Genomic DNA, 21,683 nt, shown 5'->3' on the forward strand with positions numbered 1-21,683 from the left:
TGTTTTGCCTTTGGGTGGCAGTCCAAAGGGCTTGTCAGGCAATGCTGAAGGCAAACAAAGAGAAAGGGACCATGGCAAGGTCTTCAGAACATCTTTAAAGAGGATCTTGTGGTGGCTGGGGAAGTCCTTGTGGTCCTGAAGGAACAGCAGGCCCAGCAGGCACAGGCAGCAAAATCTGGCAGGGAAAACATGGAAGTTTCCTTTCTGATTCAGAAAGGGACCAGGAAAGAGAAGGGAAGAAAATTGAAGGCAAAGTGCTGACAATTGTGACAGGGAGGAGCAGAAGAGCTGAAGGAACCAGTTTCCCCATCCCAACAAAAAGTCACTTTTTGCCCAAAGGCTGGCAGGGAACTGATGTGAGAAGTCAAAGGACTTTTTTCATAGCAAGAGCCCTGAGTTCCCAGTGAAGCTCCCAGTCCATGCCTCCAGCATTTTTTTCCAATTTAGGAAGCCCAGGCATCAGTCTGTGCTGTGCCTGTAGAGCTGCAGGATTTCATGGTCAATCCCATGCAGATAATTTGTGTGGCAAGTCAAGTCTGGAGGTAAATACACCCTAAAAAGGAAAGGCACAAGCAGGTGCCTTGAGAAAACAAGCATATCCAGGAAGGAAGCTTTTCTCTACCTTTTCATAAAATGCAAATATTCCTTCTTCCATGCATGTGGCAGGAATTATATTGCTGTGCAAACACTGAGTGAGGTATTTTGTCACAGCCTCCAGTTCTGTGAACTTGTTTCCCTTCCCTCAGAATAACTTCAGTGATGATGCTGACACTCAGTCAGTAAATGTTCCAGGAAATGACCCTGGAAGGGGGAAAAAATGCATCAGACTTCTTGTGCCTGGGAGGTGAAACATTTTCAGGAAAAGTAAATTCATAAATATATCTATTCATACAAGGAGTAGCACAAAATAACATTAGAAACAGAGGCCATTTTTTAGCTGGTTCTGACAATTTTAGATGATAAATCTTGCATATTTTCTATTTTTCTAAGGAAGTCAAACTTGGAAAGCTTTCAGCTACAGAATGTTCTTAGAATGCTCTTGCCTCTGGTGACCTCTGGCAGGACCTGAGGGAACAGCTGGAGCTGTGTCAGGGGAGGGTTGGGATTGATATGAGGAAAAGGTTCTTCCTCAGAGGGTGGCTGGCACTGAACAGGCTCCCCAGGGAATGGTCATGCCAAGGCTGCCACAGCTCAGGGAGTGTTTGGACAACACTCCCAGGCACAGGCTGGGATTGTTGGGGTGTCCAACAGGGACAGGACTTGGATTCAATGGTTCCTGTGGATACCTTAAATCCAGGATATTCCATGATTCCATAATTCAATGACAGTGGAGGGAATAATCTATTTGAGATGTTTGTCAACTCCATTTGAGCAGAAAACGTCTTTTCCCCAAAACCCAGAGAATCCCTGAAGTCTGAATTTTTTTCCCCCAAAAAAGCTATTTCTGCAGCTGAGAAACCACATTCCAATTGTGTCATGTCCAGGGAAGCTCACAGACCACATTTCACTGAATTTTAGCCAAAGTGCAGGGTTCAGTGCTGTCACCAGCATGGCCTGAGCTGGAGCTGAGGCTGGGATTGGGCTGGAAGCAGCACCTGGGGCAGAGGTGGGTCTGGAACAGGAGCAGGGGCTGGAACTGGAGCTGCAGCTAGGACCTGGAGTTGGAGGGGTGAGTGAGTGAAAAGCAGAATAGCACTACAGATTTTTTAAAAAAATAGATTAATAATGAATAAAAAAGAGATAAAATTCCAGTGCTGGGGTGCTCCTGGCAAACATCCAGAGAACACACCAGTAGTCCCTGTAGTGTTATCTTTACACTGTTACATTACTGAGTTACATGCATATTCATACAGTCCACACGTTATTCAAGCATTCTTGTGAATTGTTTGATGTTATGGGAATTCTTCTGTTTGGTTTCTTCATGCTCTGGCTTATCTGTGTGACATCCTGTGTGTCAAGTTAATATATTTTATTCCTCCTTGTGTCTCCATGCTGTTGTTTTGCATCCTCTGATAAGGATTTAGCATGTTCTCTTTAAATTTAACATGGTATTTTCTAATTGTCCTCCGGTGCTCTGGTTTGTGTCATGATTATCACTTGGAGAATTCAGTCAGTGGAGAAGGGGGGTAACATGATTGCCTTACACCATTCTTTTTGGTTACACAAAGGTATTTAACACCCAGTGTTTAGTTAGGGTCTATAATACCATATATTCACCACACTACTATTTCTATAAGCTATGCAGTACATATTTAAACCGGTGGATTACGTTATACTAACAAACAGGTAAATAAAGGTATATACAATACTATATCTAAATACTTATGATCAATGCAGAAACTAATAAATAAATGTGAAAGCCAGTATCGTATTGCAGTCCCTTTTTTAACAGCTGCAACTGGATGGGGACCCAGGGCTGGAGCTGGGGCTGGGGCTGAGGCCTGGAATTGGAGCTGGGGCTGCGGCTGGAGCTGCAGCAGGGGCCGAGGCCGGGAGCTGCCGCCGCAGCCGTGCCCCAGCCGGCCGTGCCCGCTCGGTGCCGGGGGCGGTGCCGGGCCCGGCGGGCGGGATGGGGCCGTGGGCAAGCGCGGCCCCCCCAGCAGCGACCCTTGAACCCGAGCTGAGCTGAGCTGAGCTGAGCCATGGCGACAGCGGGGCCCAACGTGGCCGTGGTGGTTCACCGAGCCGGGGACCTGCGGCTGGTACGGGCGGGAGGAGCCGGGCCGGGCGGGGGCGGCGGGGCCGCGCTGGGCAGCGGCGGGAGAGAGCGGCTGAGCCGGGCCCGGGGCTGAGCCGGGCACAGGGGCTGAGCCGGGCACGGGGGCTGAGCAGGGCACCGGGGCTGAGCCGGGCCCGGGGCTGAGCCGGGCCCGGGGCTGAGCCGGGCACAGGGGCTGAGCAGGGCACCGGGGCTGAGCCGGGCCCGGGGCTGAGCCGGGCACAGGGGCTGAGCAGGGCACCGGGGCTGAGCCGGGCCCGGGGCTGAGCCGGGCACAGGGGCTGAGCCGGGCACCGGGGCTGAGCCGGGCCCGGGCTGAGCCGGGCACAGGGGCTGAGCCGGGGCACCGGGGCTGAGCCGGGCACGGGGGCTGAGCCGGGCACGGGGGCTGAGCCGGGCCCGGGGCTGAGCCGGGCACGGGGCTGAGCCGGGCACAGGGGCTGAGCCGGGCACAGGGGCTGAGCCGGGCACAGGGGCTGAGCCGGGCCCGGGGCTGAGCCGGGCACAGGGGCTGAGCCGGGCACGGGGGCTGAGCCGGGCACCGGGGCTGAGCCGGGCACCGGGGCTGAGCCGGGCACAGGGGCTGAGCAGGGCACAGGGGCTGAGCCGGGCCCGGGGCTGAGCCGGGCACAGGGGCTGAGCAGGGCACAGGGGCTGAGCCGGGCCCGGGGCTGAGCCGGGCCCGGGGCTGAGCCGGGCACGGGGCTGAGCCGGGCACAGGGGCTGAGCAGGGCACGGGGCTGAGCCGGGCACAGGGGCTGAGCCGGGCACCGGGGCTGAGCCGGGCACCGGGGCTGAGCCGGGCACAGGGGCTGAGCCGGGCACGGGGCTGAGCCGGGCCCGGGGCTGAGCAGGGCACAGGGGCTGAGCCGGGCCCGGGGCTGAGCAGGGCACAGGGGCTGAGCCGGGCACAGGGGCTGAGCCGGGCACAGGAGCTCAGGATCCCGGCCCGGTGAGCTGAACCGGGCCCGGGCCGTCCCCGCCCCTGCTCACGGGGGGCGCGGGGACCCAAATCCACGGTCTGGAGCTCTCCCATCCCCTCTGTGCGGAATGACCCGGACAGGAAAAAAAAAAAAAAAGAAAAAAAAAAGAAAAGAAAAATCACCAGTCCTCATGTGTGCCTGGGAGGTGCAACATTTTTGCAAGGAAATAAATTAAGAGATACACTCATTCAAGGAAGCAGGAGTATCAGAAGCATTAGCTATTTGTAGCTGGTTCTGGTAACTTTGTGCTTCTGTTTGGCCAATCTTGGAAAGGTTTCAGCTGCACGATGTTGTTAGGGGACAGGAGAGGATAATTCGAGATCTTCACCAAGAACCTTTATCCCTGAAATCCAGAATGCCCAAAAATCCTCCCTCCCAGCCTCCCCCCCTCCTCGCATTCTCCCAGCTGAAGCAGCCCTTCCAGGGGGCAGGGATGGAGGATGGTGAGTGCCTCTTTGGACTGTCACGGCCAGCTGAGCAGCAGGACACTGGGTTCAGGGGCAGCAGGTGCTGAAGGACCCTCCTGTACAGGGGGAGCTTTTATTTTGTATTTTTTTAGTCCTTCAGGCTCATTTTTCTTCTCTGGCTGCTGACACTCTGCTCTTTCTGGTGCTGAATCACTATGGCGCTGCTGGAGAGCCGTGCTTTCCAGCTTGGCAAGTGCCCAGAGAGGGGAAGGAAGATTTCCATGGGCAGACATTGGCCAGCAGCTTTCTGTACAAAGATCCTGGCAGGAGGGCTCTCAGAGCACACAGGCTTTAGATGTATGCCATGTTTAGGGAATGATTATCACAGAACAGGTTGATTTTTTTACTATTCCTGCCCAGCTAAAGCGACACATGCCAAAGCCTGAACGGTGCTGTGGAGGTGGCTCCTGGTGGCTCCCAAGTGGATCTCAGGCTTCTTTGACACAATTTCTCTTTTTCTACAGTCACATGTAGCCTGACTACCAAGAGAAATCAAAATGGGTTAAGGACTGAGGTGGTCCCTCTAGTTCAAGAACACATTTCCAAACCCCTGTGATTTAAGAAAGATGGCTGAGATTTGTGAAGGTGGACACTGCTCCGTCCCATTGGTGTTACTGGTCTGTAAACTGGCTTACACCCAGATGTGTGAGTTTTCCTTGGATATTTGCACTGCTGGAGACCTTAGAGCTGGTCACCAGTGCCCTCCTGCCTCACTGTGTGGTCCTCCTGGGCTTCCCTGAGGTTTCTTTCCATGATGTGGGTGGTGCTGTCTGTATTGACCCGCTGGTCACTGGAGTAGTCTCAGCAGTGAACTCTGAACTTGTTATCTGTTATTGATACTCAAAGCTGGGTGAAGCCATCTTCCCATAATTCTCACACCCTTCTTGATTTTTAGACACGTTTCCCATGGGCAGAGTTGCTGTGATCCCTGTGATGTGTGAAAATGTATTTGCTTTGTTTTGTTGACTCTCCTCTTGTCCTTAAATAGTTGCACAGACTCCTCTTTGCTGCCTATTTATGATTTACTGGTTTTATATTGCTTTTATATTTATGTTGGTACCTGTCCTTTCACAGAAAATATTTCCTGTGTTTACTTTACTGATCACCATTTCTGAATTTCTCAGTGAACAACAGCAGACAACAAGCAGAATTTGTGTCTTTGTTGATCTCCACTTTGGTCACTCCTATTTTTTTCCAGGTCAGGCTGGAGAATTCACTTCCCACCAAGATGTCTAGGTTTTCTGGGCACAGTTGTTATGGCCAAAAAAAAAAAAAAAAAAAAAAAAAAAAAGTGGGCTGGGTTTTTTTTCCCACACACACATTTTCAGCTAGTAATTGGCTTTATCTCTCACTATGGACTTTCTGTTCAGTATGAGGTGGTCTTTTACCTCTGGTGTGTCACCAGTTCCTGTGCTTATGTAGTAAAAAAGTTTTGTATTATTTAAAATAATAATAATACAAGCACTGCAATATATAGCAATAGCTTTAGAAACAAGTGGTTGAGAATCTTCCTGGTTACAGAAGGTGATTTTTTTTTTCAGCCAGTGGGATGGATGAAGGATTCAGCTGAAACTTGGGGCTGATCCAGTGCAAGGAAATTTAGTATGTGTCTTATTATCTGGGCAGGGAAAGTGAATTTACTGAAAACTGATTTGGAGAGTGGATTTACAAGCTGGCAGTGTGCTTACTCCTACAGCTACCTGTGTTATTCCACTAAGCATGGAAAATGAGGGGAGCTTAGCAGCAGGCTCCAAATGGCACAGCCATGTCTAATGGAGCAGACAGAACCAAAAACCCTGTCTGGTCGTGGATTTACCTGAGCTAACCAGAGCTGAGTTTCCACAGATATTCCCAGGGATATGAACAAGCCACTAAATGTTTTTTTTTTCCCTTTTGTCCATAGGAAAATCGTCCAATCCCAGAACCAGGTCCTAATGGTAGGTCTATAGATGACTGATTCTGGCTGCTTTCTTTACTCCTCTCTTTGTTTTCTCATTCTCTTTTGTTGCTTCTTGATAATATAAAATATTTCTGAGGAAGTACAAAATTATCCAAAAAATGATTGCATTGTTGAAACAAACAATGCTGCTTTTCCAGCTGAAAATAAGAGCTGGAGCAGTCACAGATCAACCCCTTTTGTTTCCTGTTTCATCAGTGCATGTATGTTACAGTAAATGGTGCTTGGGACATGCCAGATGATCTTATGCAGGACTAAATATTAATAGGATGGATATATGGGCTGATAGAAATTTGATTCACTAACTCTCTGAAGCTGAAATCATAGCTTTGGGAGAAGGGAAAATTAAATGGACTTGCTATTTTATTCCTTCTCCAGCAGTAATAACATCTCTCTTTAATTATATTACTTTATTGCCCACATTTTTATTGACATCAGCTTTTTCCTTAGCCTACTTTAAGCCTTCTTGCTTTGTGAATCATTACATTGTATTTCAGCAGGTGGCTCTTGAACGTGTCACTCTTCTGTGGTGTGCGCTCACAATCCCGATGTGTTGATTGAATGCCAGTAAATTTTCACGTGTCCATACTGGCTTAGCATTTGCTCTGGGGCACAGGGACAGCCCATGTGCTGCTCTTTCAGTGCCTGAGAAGGTTTTTCTACATGGAGCCTTCCCTCCTTTTGTGGCAGAGGTGCTCCTGCGCATGCATTCCGTTGGGATCTGTGGCTCTGACGTTCACTACTGGCAGCACGGTCGGATTGGGGATTTTGTCGTGAAGGATCCCATGGTGTTGGGGCACGAAGCTTCTGGGACTGTTGTAAAAGTGGGCTCTGGGGTGACTCATCTGAAACCAGGTACCTGCAACCAAACCCATTTGTTTGTTTTGCTCCTAATCGGACCCGAGAATGTGTTTTGTCGTGTAAATTTATCTGTAATGCTGAACTCACAGTGTGACCTACTTCAAAAAGTGTCACTGCACTGAAATTAGTCACCCATCTTGGCCACTAGTGTATGATATTCCTTAGGTAGCTTTATCCTGGGATATGTTGAGCTGAGCTGGCCTGGCTGTATTTTAATGCAGAGCAGAGTGTATAGTGGTAGAAGGTGCATTACAAGGAAGCTTGATAAACCTTCAGAAACCACACCTACAGCTCTTGCCAGCAACCTGCTGTGTTTATTCTCTGTGTGTTCTTGCAGGAGCAAATGGCCTCCTGCAGTGCAGAGGTCACTGGAACAGCTGCTCCAAGCCCTGTGGTGGGACCTCCACAGCTCACTATGAATATGCTAGAAAAGGGACTAGCAGGGAATTTTGCAAAGTTTGCTGATGAGGGCAACTTAGGCAAAGTGGAGAGGATGTGGGGGAGAGCCAGCAAGAGTTACAGACAGACCTGAGAGGTGCCAGTGAGCTGCAGGTGAGATTCAGTGCAGGCAAACACAAAGTGATATCCACAACAGAACAAACAAAACCAGCTTCATATCTGAAATTCTTTGCTGACCATCACTGCTGAAGTGTGAGACTTTTGGTGCTGACACTGGGCATAGCAGCATTGGCTCCACAGCAGTGAAAGTGCAAATCACTGTTAGGAAGGGACAGAGACTCAGAGGATGTCAGTGCACATCTGCAACTCTACATGTTGTTCTGGTCTCCTCCTTTCCAAAAGGATGTAAAACAAGTGAGAAAGATCAGAGGAGGACAAGGAGATAATGACACATGGAGCAGCATCTCTGACAAACATCCAAGTCAGAAACTTGAGCTGAGAGCTAGAGAGACAACTCAAGGATGTGAGGACTCATGGAGGGCTGGGAGAATGGGTTGCCCATTCTCTGGTTGCTGTAGCACCAGAGCAAGGCACAATGAGGTGAAGCATTCATCTGAGATGCAGCAGACCATGTAGTTTACACGGTGGAAAGAGGAGAAGTTGTTGAGTGTCACTAAATGCAAACAAACCACTTGTGACTTGGGAGACCTTACAGCTGCGTATAATGTGAGGCTGGGAGAGTATTCAGTGTGTGCTTGTCCTGCCTCTGTCCTGTCACACACCTGTTGTTGGCCAGCTCAGAGGGGGTGTAGTGACCTAAATGGCTCTTTACTTCCATCCTGCTTATCCTCACGTCTGCTTAAAAGTCTGTTGGTGGAGGGCTTTGCTCTGATTCCTCTGCCAAATCAATGTGAGGTTTGTGTCCCTTGTGCACTTGCAAATTGTACTGTGCTCACCCTGTTTTCTCTGGTCCATACTGCCTTGTGACTGCAATTAAGTAATAGCTCTTTGTCCTGTAGCATGTGTGCTTCCAACACCCTGGGCTACTCTGTAGCACCAAGCTGCCTCTGTTCCCAGATAAATCCTGCCAGCCTCCTGGGTGTTCTGCTCCTTAAGCTTCCTTCTCTGTGAGGGTGGTGAAGCCCTGGCACAGGTTGCCAGAGAAGCTGTGGCTGCCCCATTCCTGGAAGTGTTCAAGGCTGGATTGGACAGGGCTTGGGAGCAACCTGGGCTAGTGGAAGGTGTCCCTGTCCATGGTAGGAAGTGGAACAAGCTGAGCTTTTCAGGTTCCTTTCCAATACAAATACTTTCATGATTCTGTGATTCCCAAAGAACAGCCCTTTCCATCTGTGGCAGTGTGGTGGCTAGCCCAGCTCACCAGCTCCATCCTCAGTATTTCCTCTTCTGCAGGTTCAGCAAAATATCTGGTCACAGTATGATTGCCTGGGGGCTGTCCCTTCATCTGCTGAGGTGGGCTGCAGGGCAGCTGGAGGAAGGAGTGTGGCTGAGCTTCTGTCTGTGCCTGTGCCTCTGAAACACCATCTCTCTCCAAGTACCTGGGAATATCTTGGTGATGAGGCTGCTGTGAAGGGAGCCTTGGGAAACACCTTCCTCATGTCCCTCCTGCCTGCATGGCGCCAGTGTTTCTGTGCTTTTTTGGTGCTACTCCTGCTTGTGTGCCACCCTGTCCCTGACCCACTCCATCTGCTTTCATCCTGGCAGGTGACCGTGTGGCCATCGAGCCAGGTGTGCCAAGGGAAATGGATGAGTTCTGCAAAACCGGGCGCTACAACCTGTCCCCAACCATCTTCTTCTGTGCAACCCCCCCCGACGACGGCAACCTGTGCCGCTACTACAAGCACAACGCCAGCTACTGCTACAAGTCAGTCCCTCCACAGAGAAATGTGGACTCCCTGGGGGGAGATTAGCTGCAGCAATCACCTCCTGGCCCTTTGGAACACTCTTTATGTGGTCTCAACAGGTTTTGTTGCTTTCTGATCCATAAATAGCATGCCTCGGCTTGGATGGCAGCCACTTTGCAAAGGGTTTGTCAGGCAGGCAGTTTATCCCCTCTGGTTCCAGACATAAACATTTCTTGCAAGTCTCTTGGGATGTCACCACTGGTTTACTCTTTAATTGTTTTCCTTTTCCCATTTTCTTTCATTTCTCTTTTCATATCCTTGCCTTCCTAGGCTGGTACCTGAAGGTCTTTGTCTGGTTCTTTGAGCTGAGTTTTGCTGCTGCTTTTCAGGAAACACCAGGGTGACTGCTGACATCTCGTTCTGTTATTTCAAACAAAATCATTCCAATTGAGCAGAGCAGGAACAGAAAGCAGTGGCCCTGCTGAGCTGGTTTTTCATGGTTTGTCTCTGAGTGTCTCCACTAAGCTACCAGCATTACAACATATCTATTTTCATGTCCAGTTCAGCACATTTGAATATGTTATTAATTGTGGCAGCACTGACACATTTGCTTAGAAGAAATCTGTGCTTAAACACTCTGACAAATCATAGAATCCCAATAGGGTTTGGTTTGGAAGGGACCTTAAAGCTCTTCCCATTCCACCCCCTACCATGGGCAGAGACACCTTCCTCTATTGCAGATTCTCCAAGCCCCATTCAGCCTGACTTTGAACACTTCCAGACATGGGGAGGCACAACTTCTCTGGGCAGCCTGTGCCAGGGCCTCAAATACTCCAATGACCTGAAAAAACCTGTGTGATCTTATAACCACTGAAGTGCCTTTAACAAGGAGTTAAAAATATCCCAAGTAGTGTCCCCCTGAGGTTGCTCTACCTGTGGAGCTTGTTCTTTTTCAGCATCTATGGGGTTGATACTTCCATGAGCAGGAACATCCTTGGGATTAATCTCCGGTGTCTGCATGGAAAGCATTCAGGATCATGTCAGTCAGAAGGAGGCACTTGACTGCTTTTATTTTATTTTATTTTATTTTATTTTATTTTATTTTATTTTATTTTATTTTATTTTATTTTATTTTATTTTATTTTATTTTATTTTATTTTATTTTATTTTATTTTATTTTATTTTATTTTATTTTATTTTATTTTATAGCTTTGGGATGCAAAGCCTGGACCTGGTGCTCCTAGTTTCATATCAGCAGTGCTGTGGCTGGCTCATGTAGAGCAGATTGCCTGTCATGCAGTCACTCTGTCAGCACTAATTTCCTAAAAACAAATGATGGCTGAGCTCAGTGAGCTTTCTCACATTTGGGCAGTTACTGTGTGTCCTCCTGGTGGTCAGATTCTGTGTTGGCTGCTCTGAGGAACTTGATGTAGGTGAGATCATGCTGTGAAGCTGCCCTCCCCACTGACTGAGCTCTTGGAGCCAGACCTTTAGAGCCTCTTGGAAACAAGGGATATGCAGATATCTTACAGCTGTCTTCCCACAGCCATCATTTCCATTCCTTTGGCTTCACACTGGCCTGGCTGAGATCTGACCTGGAGTTTCCCAGTCACAGAGACCCCACCTAGCAGGCACAGCTCCCAGAGCTGTGTGAGCACCCACACTGATGGCTTGCTGGTGGGCAGTGCTGGGGCTGTTATTTATTTCCTTCAGAAGGGTTTCACTTCCTCTGCTTTTTTCCATCACTTATGTTGTCTGCATTACAGGGCTGCTTTTGTCCAAAAGGTGTTTGGTACCCACTGCACACATTGTCCCTGACTGCTGGGAGGGTTCATGCTGGGACTAGGCCACTTGTTAAAAATTTGGTGCATCAGGGAAGGTGATCCTGGGTGTTACAAAGAGACCTGGACCTGGCTGCCTTTGGTAGCAGGATGTTTCCTAAAGGCTGATTCAACCCTGGTGAGGGGTCTGGGAGCTCACTGTTGGATGAGCCATAGGACAGCTACATGTGACTGGTGGGTTTATTCCAAAAGGAATGAGTGGTAAAGGAGTCCTTGTTGATTCACCAGGTACTGGAGAGTTGATGTGGGGAAGTTTGTGGGTCCCTGGGTGTGGTGCTTGGGCAAACCTCACTGATAAATGGTTCAGGTGCACTTGATGTTGTTTCAGAAGAGGGGAAGAAGCAATGGAACCTCTTGAAGCATACTCCAGCATATTTCTCTGATCACAGGTGGCAGTGTGTGTTGCCACTGTGTTTTATACCCCTGTTCAGTCTTCACCCTCATAAACTACATTGCTGATTGTTTCTTTGTGTCCCATTCTTGCAGGCTTCCAGATAATGTCACCTTTGAGGAAGGAGCCCTCATTGAGCCCCTGTCAGTGGGAATCCATGCCTGCAAAAGAGCAGGAGTCACTCTGGGAAGCAAAGTCTTCGTGTCTGGCTCTGGTACAGTGATCACAGTCAGTCCTTGGGCTCCCTGCCTGCTGGGAGGGGTGGGCAGGCTCAGGCTCTGCTGTAAGGGTGGGTGATGGCAGAGTCACAGGTGTGATGAGGGGGACCTTGGGGCTGCCAGAACCTCCTTTGGCCAGGAGCACTCTGAGCTCTGGACATGTTCAGAGGTGGGGCTGATGTTGCCTGCCAGTGGTGCATGTTCTCTTTCTCCCCTTTGTGCCTAGGACCAATCGGCCTTGTTAATGTGATTATTGCTAAGATGATGGGTGCAGCAGCTGTGATTGTTTCAGGTAAGTGCTTTTAGCCCTTTTTTACCCTGTTTCACACCATACAGAATCACAAAACCATAAACCCAGTGCTGCCAAGCCCAACCCTGTCCACAAGTGCCACATGTTTTTTGCACAGTTCCAGGCACAGTGATTTCACCTGATTTCACTTCCCTGGACAGCTGTTCCAGTACCTGACCACCTTTCAGGGAGGTTTGATCTTAGCAGGTTATTTTTATCTCTGCTACTGTTGGATAATGGCCCAGACAGTGTTTGCACACTGTTTTCTGTGCGCAGCCACCCTGCACGTCTCCACTTGTATCCACAATGACTAAAATGGATATTTCAGGGTCTCTGCATTTCAGAAATGGGCATTCCTTGCATAACTGTATCCTGGACATTTAGCTGCTGCTGGCAGGATTGTCTTTGTCCAGCTGTGTTGGGAAAACTCTAAGGAAGGAGATCCCATTTTTCCAGATACCTTCTCCAGGTTTGCATCTCTTAATGATGAGGCTTTTCTAGGGTCCACTCACAAACTGTTACTTATGGGGATTTCCCCTTGATGCAAGAACTGAAATGAGTTCTTCATCACTTTTGCAGCTGCCCTTCAGGTTGTTGAGACAGCCATTCCATCCCTCCTTTTTCTGCCATGCTAATCTAGCCCAGCTTCTCCTAGCTCTCCTTAAGGTTCAGGCCCTCTCTCTCTGAGGCTTGCCCAGAATTATAGAGAGCTGGAGTGACCTCAGGATATTTTCTGGTTGAAATTTCTATGTGAGGGTTGAACAGAGTCTGGAAATGGTGTTTCAGCTCCCACTATTCCTCTTCAGTCTTTCTGAGTGGTGGTGGCCAGGAGGAGCAGTTAGAGGTCCCACTGGACATTGAGCACAGATGGCTGCAGTTTTTATGTCAAAGCACTAAGGGATCTGGACCTTTCAGAAGGCTGTTACTCACCTCCCATACTTTGAGCCAGGCGTATTTTTGACCTTTCCATTAGTGTTTCTGGTTTTGGGTCAAGAGATAAAATTCAGGTCCCACCCTCTTGACTTCACAGAAACATCCTTCAGTAGTAGCACAGGTCAAAACACAAGGCACATTATTGCCTTCTCTTCCCTTAATCCTTTTGCTGTCAAGTCCAGGGCATTTTTAGCTCTGCTGGCCTCACCCTGCAGGTGTGTGTTCTTGATGAATGTGATCAGTCCACACCTCAGATTTTGTAAAGTGTTGTAATTTGAGGATGATGTTTGCTGTAGCAGGAAAAACAGCTCTGCTTCCTGAATCATGCACAAGGAACCTTGTGCCCAGGTGGTGCTGGGCTGCTGCAAGAGCTGGGGTGGCCCATTCCCTGGGTGGGGAAGGCTTGCTGAGTGGGGCTTGGTGGGCCTGAGCAGCTGGCTCAGTCTGCCCCTCATTCCTGTTCCAGCCTGGGTGTGTACCCCTTAGTACCAGGAGCTGCTGCTGCTGGGGATTTTGGGCCAGCTGAGCTGGCTGTCATGTGCCACAGGAGGTTCCTGGTGCTTGGTTTGTAGCATCATCAAGCTTGGATACATGGAATTACCCTTTCTTATCTATATGTGCCAGCCTAGGTACTGATTCATTATGGATGTCTCTTCCACATGAGAGGGGTTTGGCTGAGGTGCTCAAAGACACCCATGAAGGTGCTGTCCCAAATCAAATGTTTGTGTGTGAGATGAGCTCAGGAATGTGTTTGGTTTGGCTTGTTGTTGCTGGAAATTTTGCTGCATGTCTCAAGGAACTGCTTTTTGGTTTGGCTTTAGGAGCCAACACCTGTGAGGTGCCTGTCTGCCCACAGAGACCCTTTTGTACTTTGCTACCAGATTATTTGAATTCATTGCCCTGTATTTTTATCCCGTGTCTGTGATGAGCTTTGTCTGTGCAGCACTTATGGCTTTAAAAGCTTGTGTTTGTTTTGACAAGCTTCTCACAGGTATAGAAATATTTAGAACAGCTTTTTTGTGAGAACTCACCTCCTACAGCTTCTGTCTGTGGCTCCTCTGGAGTGTTTGATGTATTTAATGGATGCCAGTTGGGTGAAAAGACCAATTTGTTTCATGAGTCCTCATCTATTCTACCAAAGGGTCTGTGTCTTTCTCCACTCCACTCCTGAGTGGGTGTGATTGATATTTATGGGCAACCTTCTCCCATCCTTCTGCCTTGCTGTTACTCTAAAAAGCTGCTTTTCTTCTTAGATGCAAAAGATCATCCTCCCTCCCCAGTAAGGGAAGGGGCAGTTTAGGTGTTCATGTTGGGCTGTCTGTCACTGAAGGTGCACTAAATAATTCCTACTTAAGGGAAATTATTCTATCTGAATCGGAAGTTCTGGGTGTTGCTGCCTCCAGAACTCCTGGAATTCAAGGTCAGGAGAGGTGAGTAACTGTACAGAGCTCAGCTCCTTTGAGAAAAAAGATCAACACAGAAAATCTGAGAATAATAAAGACTATTTATTTATTTATGGCCCTGTTAAATTGGCTCATAAACCATCATCACACACTTAGGAGTAATTTGATAGCTTCATTGGAGGCAATCAAAACTTTAATTAGCTCCAGGCTCTGGGAAGTGAAAACAAATTTCTGACCAGAGGCGAGATGTGAGCCATTAATTGTTTAATTGACCAGTTTCCAAAGAGCTGTGTGAGTTCAAAGTCCAAAAGACTTGATCCTTCCCAAGACTCTCAAGTGCCTGGAGCTCTGAACAATCCAGTGACCTGCAGATCACTGAGTGCTTCCTGGTGATTCAGGTGTACTGAGATGTGATTTCAGCCCTGGCTAGGGCTGGCAGTGTTGCTGCTGCATTCCATGTGCTGCTTAGAGCCAGGGCTTCCTTCCCAAGCAGGCCAGCAAACCAGAGGCCAGCTACAGGCAAGATGTGGGATTTTTTTGCTGCCTGAGAGTGTTTCTGTGACCCATTGAAGTGCACTGGCTGCCTTGTTACTCTAGAACACTGTCTGTGGATTATTTCTACCAGAGAGAAAGTGTAAAATATGTAAATACGTGAAATATAGAATAGAATGGCTATATTTTTTATATTTATATATTATACATATATAATAATGTAATTATACATTTATAATTTAAAATATATTAGTGGCTCAGCAGATGTTAAAAATGGTAGAATCCATCTGTGTGTGCTGTGAGCTGCTATTGTGAGACCAGACTTCACAGGAATTTAGTCATTCCTTGAGAGCCCCTTGTTGAACCCCTGCAGAATTCTTGCCATACACTGAGATTTGGGTGACACCAGCCATGCCGGGCAAAAGTATTTCATAGCACTTGAAGTGCCTCAAAATGCCCTTGGCCATGCAATTGGTGCATGGGAGGTGTCTGAGTGTGCCTCAGCTGGGGTCAGGCATGGCCCCACACATGGCCTGGAGCCCAGGACTAAGAGCTTGGGAGGGACAGGAGCAAGCCCATGGTGGGGCTTCCAGGGTGATGCTGCCTTTCTTTTCAGCCTTGGCTTTTCCTTTTTTGTCTGCATTTTATTACCCTTTGTTACTCCTTCTTGAAATGCCCTTCACAGCTCTCCTGGGTGCTCAGCTTGGTAGGTGTGCCCACACTTGGCATCCTGAGCCCTCCAGCTGCCCCTGGGGGCTCATCCATCCCCTGCCCTGCCAGTGGGACCCTGTCCATCCCCTGCCCTGCCAGTGAGTACCATAATTTTTGCTGTGGGATGGGTAGGGTAGAGCCTCTGCCCTAACTCGCTCCCAGGACTGTGGCTGAGTCAGAGCAGCTCATGTTGGAGAACTGGTCTTATCCTCCTCCTCTTTCCCTTGATATTTTTACCCCACCCCATCTGTGACTTCTCTGAAGACTCTGCCCTGATGGGAGGGATATTATCCTTTTTGCTGTGTGTGTCCTTAGCACAGGCATAATTTTCTGACTCTTCAAGCCCAGGACTTCTGGGTGGAGACCATCCCTCTATTTTGGGTTTAGGAAATCTTGTCTGTTACATCTTTTCCAGTGCCAGCATGCAGACCCCTGTAGACCACTGCTTTAGTGTAGGGAAAGAGGTGATTCTTTGCTGGGAAGTCCCACTCTTCTCCTCAGCTGTCCACATCCTTATCTCCAGAGGTGACCTGGTTACCAGTGATGCCTGGAGAGGAACAGACTTTCTTCCAGAGGATGTGGGATGCCCCAGCAGGACAGCTTGGTCTGTGGTACAAATCCCCTGTGGCTCTTCCAGCCCCATCAAGATTCCTCAGAACACAGTACAGGAGTACAGCCATGCCCTCAGAGATGTTTATCATCACCAGCTTTGTTGCTCAGTGTTAATGCAGTGTCTCAGGTCCACCTTATTACCAGATCCCCTCCCTTTTTTCTTCATGGGCTTGCCTGCTCATTCATCTGTGACAAAAACTGTCTGAAAGATGCTCAGCAGCCTTCAGAGCTACTACAGGGAGGGTAAAGAGCAGGACAGGCCTGTGACAGTGTTTACAATGAATGCATTCTGCAGTTTGCTCATCTGAAGGCATCTGTTGAGGATTGCATGAGGAAGACCTTGGAGCTCATGGTGTGTTCTCATTGTGCACTGTTAGAAGTGAAATGTCCACATTAATGATTCTCCAAGCCTATTGTCTCCTTTTGGAAAGATTTCTTGGTGCTGTCCATAGCCAGGTGATTTCTGAGCTGTCAAAGAGCAGGGTCAGAGCAACCTTGCCCCTGGCTTGTGCTCTTTGAGACTTGTCCTTTAGGGTGGAAGTAAATGATGTGGACAACCAAGAAGGAAAAATACAAGAGTGGTGGAGTTTGCCCCATTGTAGCCTATTCCCTAGGCTGACTGACTGTGTGTGTGCAATGGGGTTCCAAACAGTCCATTCTCACTAGAGGATGAAGATCCTGTGGGAATTAGTGAAACTGCTTCATCAGAGTCATTGCCAGAGGGACATTGGGCAGAGCAGCTGCAGAGGCAGGTTTAGGTAGGTGGAGTAGGGCCCCATCTGCCCTGGCCTCCTGCTGCATTTTGCCTTTGCCTGCACTGAGATTCCTCTGCTCTTATGTGTCAGGACAGCAACTAGGACAACCACAATAGCTTGGCCACAGCTGGTCCTGATCTGGTTCCTTCTTGTGGTGTCTCTGCAGTGCACTTTGGAGTTAAGCTTGGGCTTCTGACTTTTCTTGATGCACTTTCAGTGTTCTGGCAGCACCAAAAAGAAACTGGGCCATTTACAATCTGTTGGTCTTGGAAAACACTTCCCCAGTCTAGTGGTGGTGGCTGTTCCTTCACTCAGACATTGCTCTTCATGGTGTGGGTTTCACCTGTGGGTTTGTGCTTCATCCTCTTTGAAGCACACCTCTTGTGCAGCTGGGCAGCCTTTGACATCTCCTGTGTCTCTAAGTTGTCCTCATAGCTCACCCTTCATCATCCTCATCATCTGGAGCCCCCAGCACAAGAAAGATGTGGGTCTGTTAGAGCAGGTCTGAAGGAGGAGAATGAAGATAATGAAGGGGAGGGCTGGAACCCTTCTGCTCTGAAGCAGGCTGGGACATTGGGGGTGTCCAGCCTGGAGAAGGCTCCAGGAAGTGCTTAGAGCACCTTCCAGTGTCTAAAGGGCTCCAAGAGAGATGAAGAGGAACTTGGATCAAGGGCCTGGAAGGACAGAACAAGGGGAATTGGCTTCCACTGCCAGAGGGCAGGGTTAGGTGAGATATTGGAAATTCTTCCCTGTGAGGTTGATGAGGCCCTGGCACAGATTGCCCAGAATAGCTGTGGCTGCTGCATCCCTAGAAGTGTTCAAAGCTGGACAAGGCTTGAAGCTCCCTGGTCTAGTGAAAGGTGTCCCTGCCCATGATAGGAAATGGAACTTCAAAGTGGATTGGAGCTTTGAAGTCCTAGCCCAAACCACTCCAGGATTTTATCAGTCTCTCCCTGCCAAAAAGGAGTGAATCCTCATCACTTCTGGTTGTGCACTGCCCTGTGCACACATGTGCAGCAGCTGCCAGGTTCAGGTTCTTCCTCCTCTTTCACACAATGCTCCAGGTCTTGACTTGGTTTTCTTTCCACAGACTTGTCTGCCTCTCGCCTGCAAAAAGCCAAGGAGGTGGGGGCAGATTTCACCATTCAGGTGAAGAAAGAGACCCCACAGCAGGTGGCTGCCAAAGTGGAAAGTGTACTTGGTTGCATGCCTGAGATAACTGTGGAGTGCACAGGAGTGCAAGAATGTATACAGGCTGGAATTTATGTGAGTACCACTTGTTCTGAAGGCAGGCCAGTGATGGTGCTGGTCTTTTTTTTCTGGGATGGTTCAGTGAATGGGCTATTTCACTCCCACAGTGATTAAATTAAAGTGGGCTTGGTGTGGGGAGAGAAGCTGCTCTAGACTGTAGACAAAGAGAGACAAAGTGTTGATGCTTGGGTGCTTAACCACTTACCAAGGAGACTCCAGTAAGGTCCCCAAACCCAGGAACTAGGACAGCATTCTGCATTGAAGTTATCTCCAAATAAGAATAATAATCAAGAAAATTAATTGCAGAAACAATGAAAGAAGTAATTAAGAAAATGATGTTTTGCTGCCATGAACATCCTATCAAGAGGATGGGGGAAAGGTTAATGTAGAGTTACATAGTGAAAGGACAGGAGGGGAATGGGACAAACTGCAGAAAGAGAAATTCCAATAGAGCATCAGGATCTTAGTTTTAAGACTCTCCCACTGAAAGCCCAAAGTACTTTTTGTAGTCCTAAATGCCAGCCATTTTTCAGAATGGGGTTTTCAGAATAGGAATTTCAGATTCCTACCAAAATCCTTCAGAGATTTTAAAAAGATTGCGTTTTTAGTTTTGATTACCATGTGTTTCACTCCTACAGACTCCTGACAGCATCCTGCTTCCCTCTGACTTCTCTGCTGTACCCCAGGCAATCCATTGCAGCCACAAAGGGTGGCTTTATTTTTGACAGACCCTGCACAAGCTCCTGCAGAATGTAACCTGCTTGTGTTTGCTCTGCAGGCCACTCGTTCTGGTGGGACCTTGGTTCTGGTGGGGCTGGGGCCTGAGATGGTGACAGTGCCCATTGTGAATGCTGCTGTGAGGGAGGTGGATGTCCGTGGGATATTCCGCTACTGCAACACGTGAGTTGCTGCAGAAGGGGCTGATGTGCCTCCACGTTAAAATTCCTCAGAGCTGTGCTTCCTTGCCAATGGAGAAAGTATCTTTTCTTAATCTGTAGCTCTTCAGGAAGGATTTATGGGATGTTGTCACTCTCCTTCTCCCTGTTGCTCTAATTTGGCCCATTTGTGGTTGGGCTTGATGACCTCGGAGGCCTTTTCCAATCACAATGTTTCTATGATTCTACATGGAGTGTCAATGCAATCTATATGAGGGACAGTGCCAGAGAAGAGGCTGGGAGCTGATTGAGGCATTTCCTTTTTTCTCCCTGCACTAAGTCCATGAGTTTGAGCTCCACCATGGTCAGTGTGCAGGCAAGACACTGGGCAAGAGGAGAGCAGAGCATGGAAGTTTTGATTTTCATTCAGGGCTTCCAAAGTAGTAGTTTCCTGTGATTTTCACTTGCTCCCTGTGATTTCACTCTCTCAACTGTCTGTGTAGCCATGCCTGTCTTCTCAGAGCTCAACAGCCCAGAGCAGCTGGCTTGCCCCATCTCCCATACCAGACACTTGAGGTTCCCTTCCCAGGAGATTCTTTGCAGGCAAAACTTCCCTGGGCTAAGGAGATAACTGTGCTGATCCAGGCTGCCCCATGCTCTTTGCTCAGACCCAGAGTGGCTGCTCTCACCCCCTGCTCTCTGCTTCCCTTGCAGGTGGCCTGTGGCCATTGCTCTTCTCGAGTCCAAGCGCATCAATGTCAAGCCCTTGGTCACGCACAGATTTCCCCTGGAGAAGGCTCTGGAGGCTTTTGAGACCACCAAGAGGGGTGAAGGGGTCAAAGTCATGCTGAAGTGTGACCCCACTGATCAGAACCCCTGAGCTGTCCTAGTGCCTGGTCCTCATCCCTGCTGTTTGTAATTAGAAAATCACATGTAATGAGGATGAATGGCACTGGGTTCCACCATTAGAGTATTAACAGGTAACTACAAATGGACAGCCAATAGTTTGAATCAAAATGCTGAATTAGAGATGATGGTTTGCAGAATTGGTGGCTCTTCTCCACAGATCACATGTGCAGGAGAGCCTGGCCAGGTTTCTCTGTGCCAGGGAGGGTGTCACTGGCATGTGGCACAGCAAGGGTGGAGGTGCTGGCACTCCCCCTTCCTGTCCCACACTGCCTTGGCTACAGCATTTCCTGCATGGCAATTCCTGCATGCAAGATTGCCCTGTGTGAATATCTCCCCTTCCCTCGTGAGTGCTCAGGGACTGCCTAGCCTGTGGAATAAAGCCTGGCCCTCCCCACTCCATGGAAAGCACAGGCACATTCAGGTCATTCTCTCCATGCTCTTCTCAAAGCTCAGAACTGGTTTTTGTGACACTTGGGACCACATCTGCTGTGGCATCCCCAGCAGCTCCTTGTGGGACCACTGCAGGCTGGGAAACTGGGACTGCTGAGAGCTCTGTCTTTATGTGCCTCCCATTAAAGGGTTGTTGGGGGGCACAGCTGCTTTTGACATAGAGAGGAGCACAGGTGAGACATGAGGGGACAGCATCACTCAAAGGTTTTACCACTGCAGACAAATCATAATTATTTAGGAATATCAAGCCTTCCTGCTGAGTTTGTGAGCCACAAACAAGGTACTAGCAAAGTAGAAAAAATCTAATCTTCTATTACAGTCATGTTAATTTTAGTACTGAGAGATCAGCTCCTGCCTTGGGCTGGTATTGAACTTTCCTCAATAAATTCTGGTTGCCTGAGTCCTTCTAGATGTGTCTCTTGAGGTGTGGGGGGGAGGGTTGGGAGGGTTTGCAGACCTAACTGTGCAGACCTAAGCCTCACCAGTGTGCAGGTTGAGCTCAGTGTTGGCATGACTGTGAAACCTCAAACACAACTGCTTGCAAATGAAATCTCATGTTTTTTTCCAGATGTAGCCAAGTTAATCCTGGCAGAGGTGAAAGGCCCCAAGTCCATGCTGAATTTTACAGGGATGAGATATAACTCAGGGGAACTTTCTGTAGCTGGAAGAAGCAGTCAAAATATGTGCTCAGCACATTCCCATGGTGGGAGGATCCCCATTGACATGGCTGGGGATTCACTGGCCATCCTGACTCCTGTCCTGTGGGGATCCCCATTGGCATGGCTGGGGATTCACTGGCCATCCTGACTCCTGTCCTGTGGGGATCCCCATTGGCATGGCTGGGGATTCACTGGCCATCCTGACTCCTGTCCTGTGGGGATCCCCACTGACATGGCTGGAAGACCAGTACCCATTGCAAGGTTGTTCTTACTGGGAAATGGAAACTTGCTCTCTGTAGTCTTAGGGGCTGTTTAGCATCCTGAGGGCTGGAGTTATCCCCACAGCTCAGCCTGGTTGGGCTCCTTGTCTGATCTGCTCCCTCATCAGGTCCTGCTGGGGGCTTTGACACTGTGGGGGCACTGCTGGAGGAAACAGGTCTGGTGGATATAGTCAGTGGGGTTGTGCATATGATCCCCCACCCCTGACTCCATGTTTATCACCACTGCAGGGGAAACGCTCTGCAACTTAGCCCATTTTCCAGTGGGCTGGAGTTAATGCTCTGTGCTAGGAGCAAGGCCAGCACTATGCCACAAGTGTTACAAGTCTCCAGGTGATCAAGACCCAACTACAGGAGGCAAGAAAGTG

General features: G+C 48.9%; 1 protein-coding gene across 1 annotated transcript; it reads left to right on the plus strand.

The window, feature by feature from the left end:
- Window positions 1–2,623: 2,623 nt before the first annotated feature.
- SORD (sorbitol dehydrogenase) lies at window positions 2,624–20,778 on the plus strand. Its single transcript, XM_079317950.1, has 9 exons — window positions 2,624–2,702; window positions 6,073–6,106; window positions 6,817–6,981; window positions 9,109–9,268; window positions 11,576–11,694; window positions 11,925–11,990; window positions 17,984–18,159; window positions 18,923–19,044; window positions 19,734–20,778. Exons 1-9 carry the CDS (start codon window positions 2,643–2,645, stop codon window positions 19,897–19,899), a joined length of 1,068 nt encoding a protein of 355 aa, XP_079174076.1. The 5' UTR covers window positions 2,624–2,642; the 3' UTR covers window positions 19,900–20,778.
- The last annotated feature ends 905 nt before the right edge of the window (window positions 20,779–21,683 follow it).

Source organism: Erithacus rubecula, assembly GCF_903797595.1.
Source record: "Erithacus rubecula genome assembly, chromosome: 14".
In the NCBI taxonomy this organism is placed as follows: Eukaryota; Metazoa; Chordata; class Aves; order Passeriformes; family Muscicapidae; genus Erithacus; species Erithacus rubecula.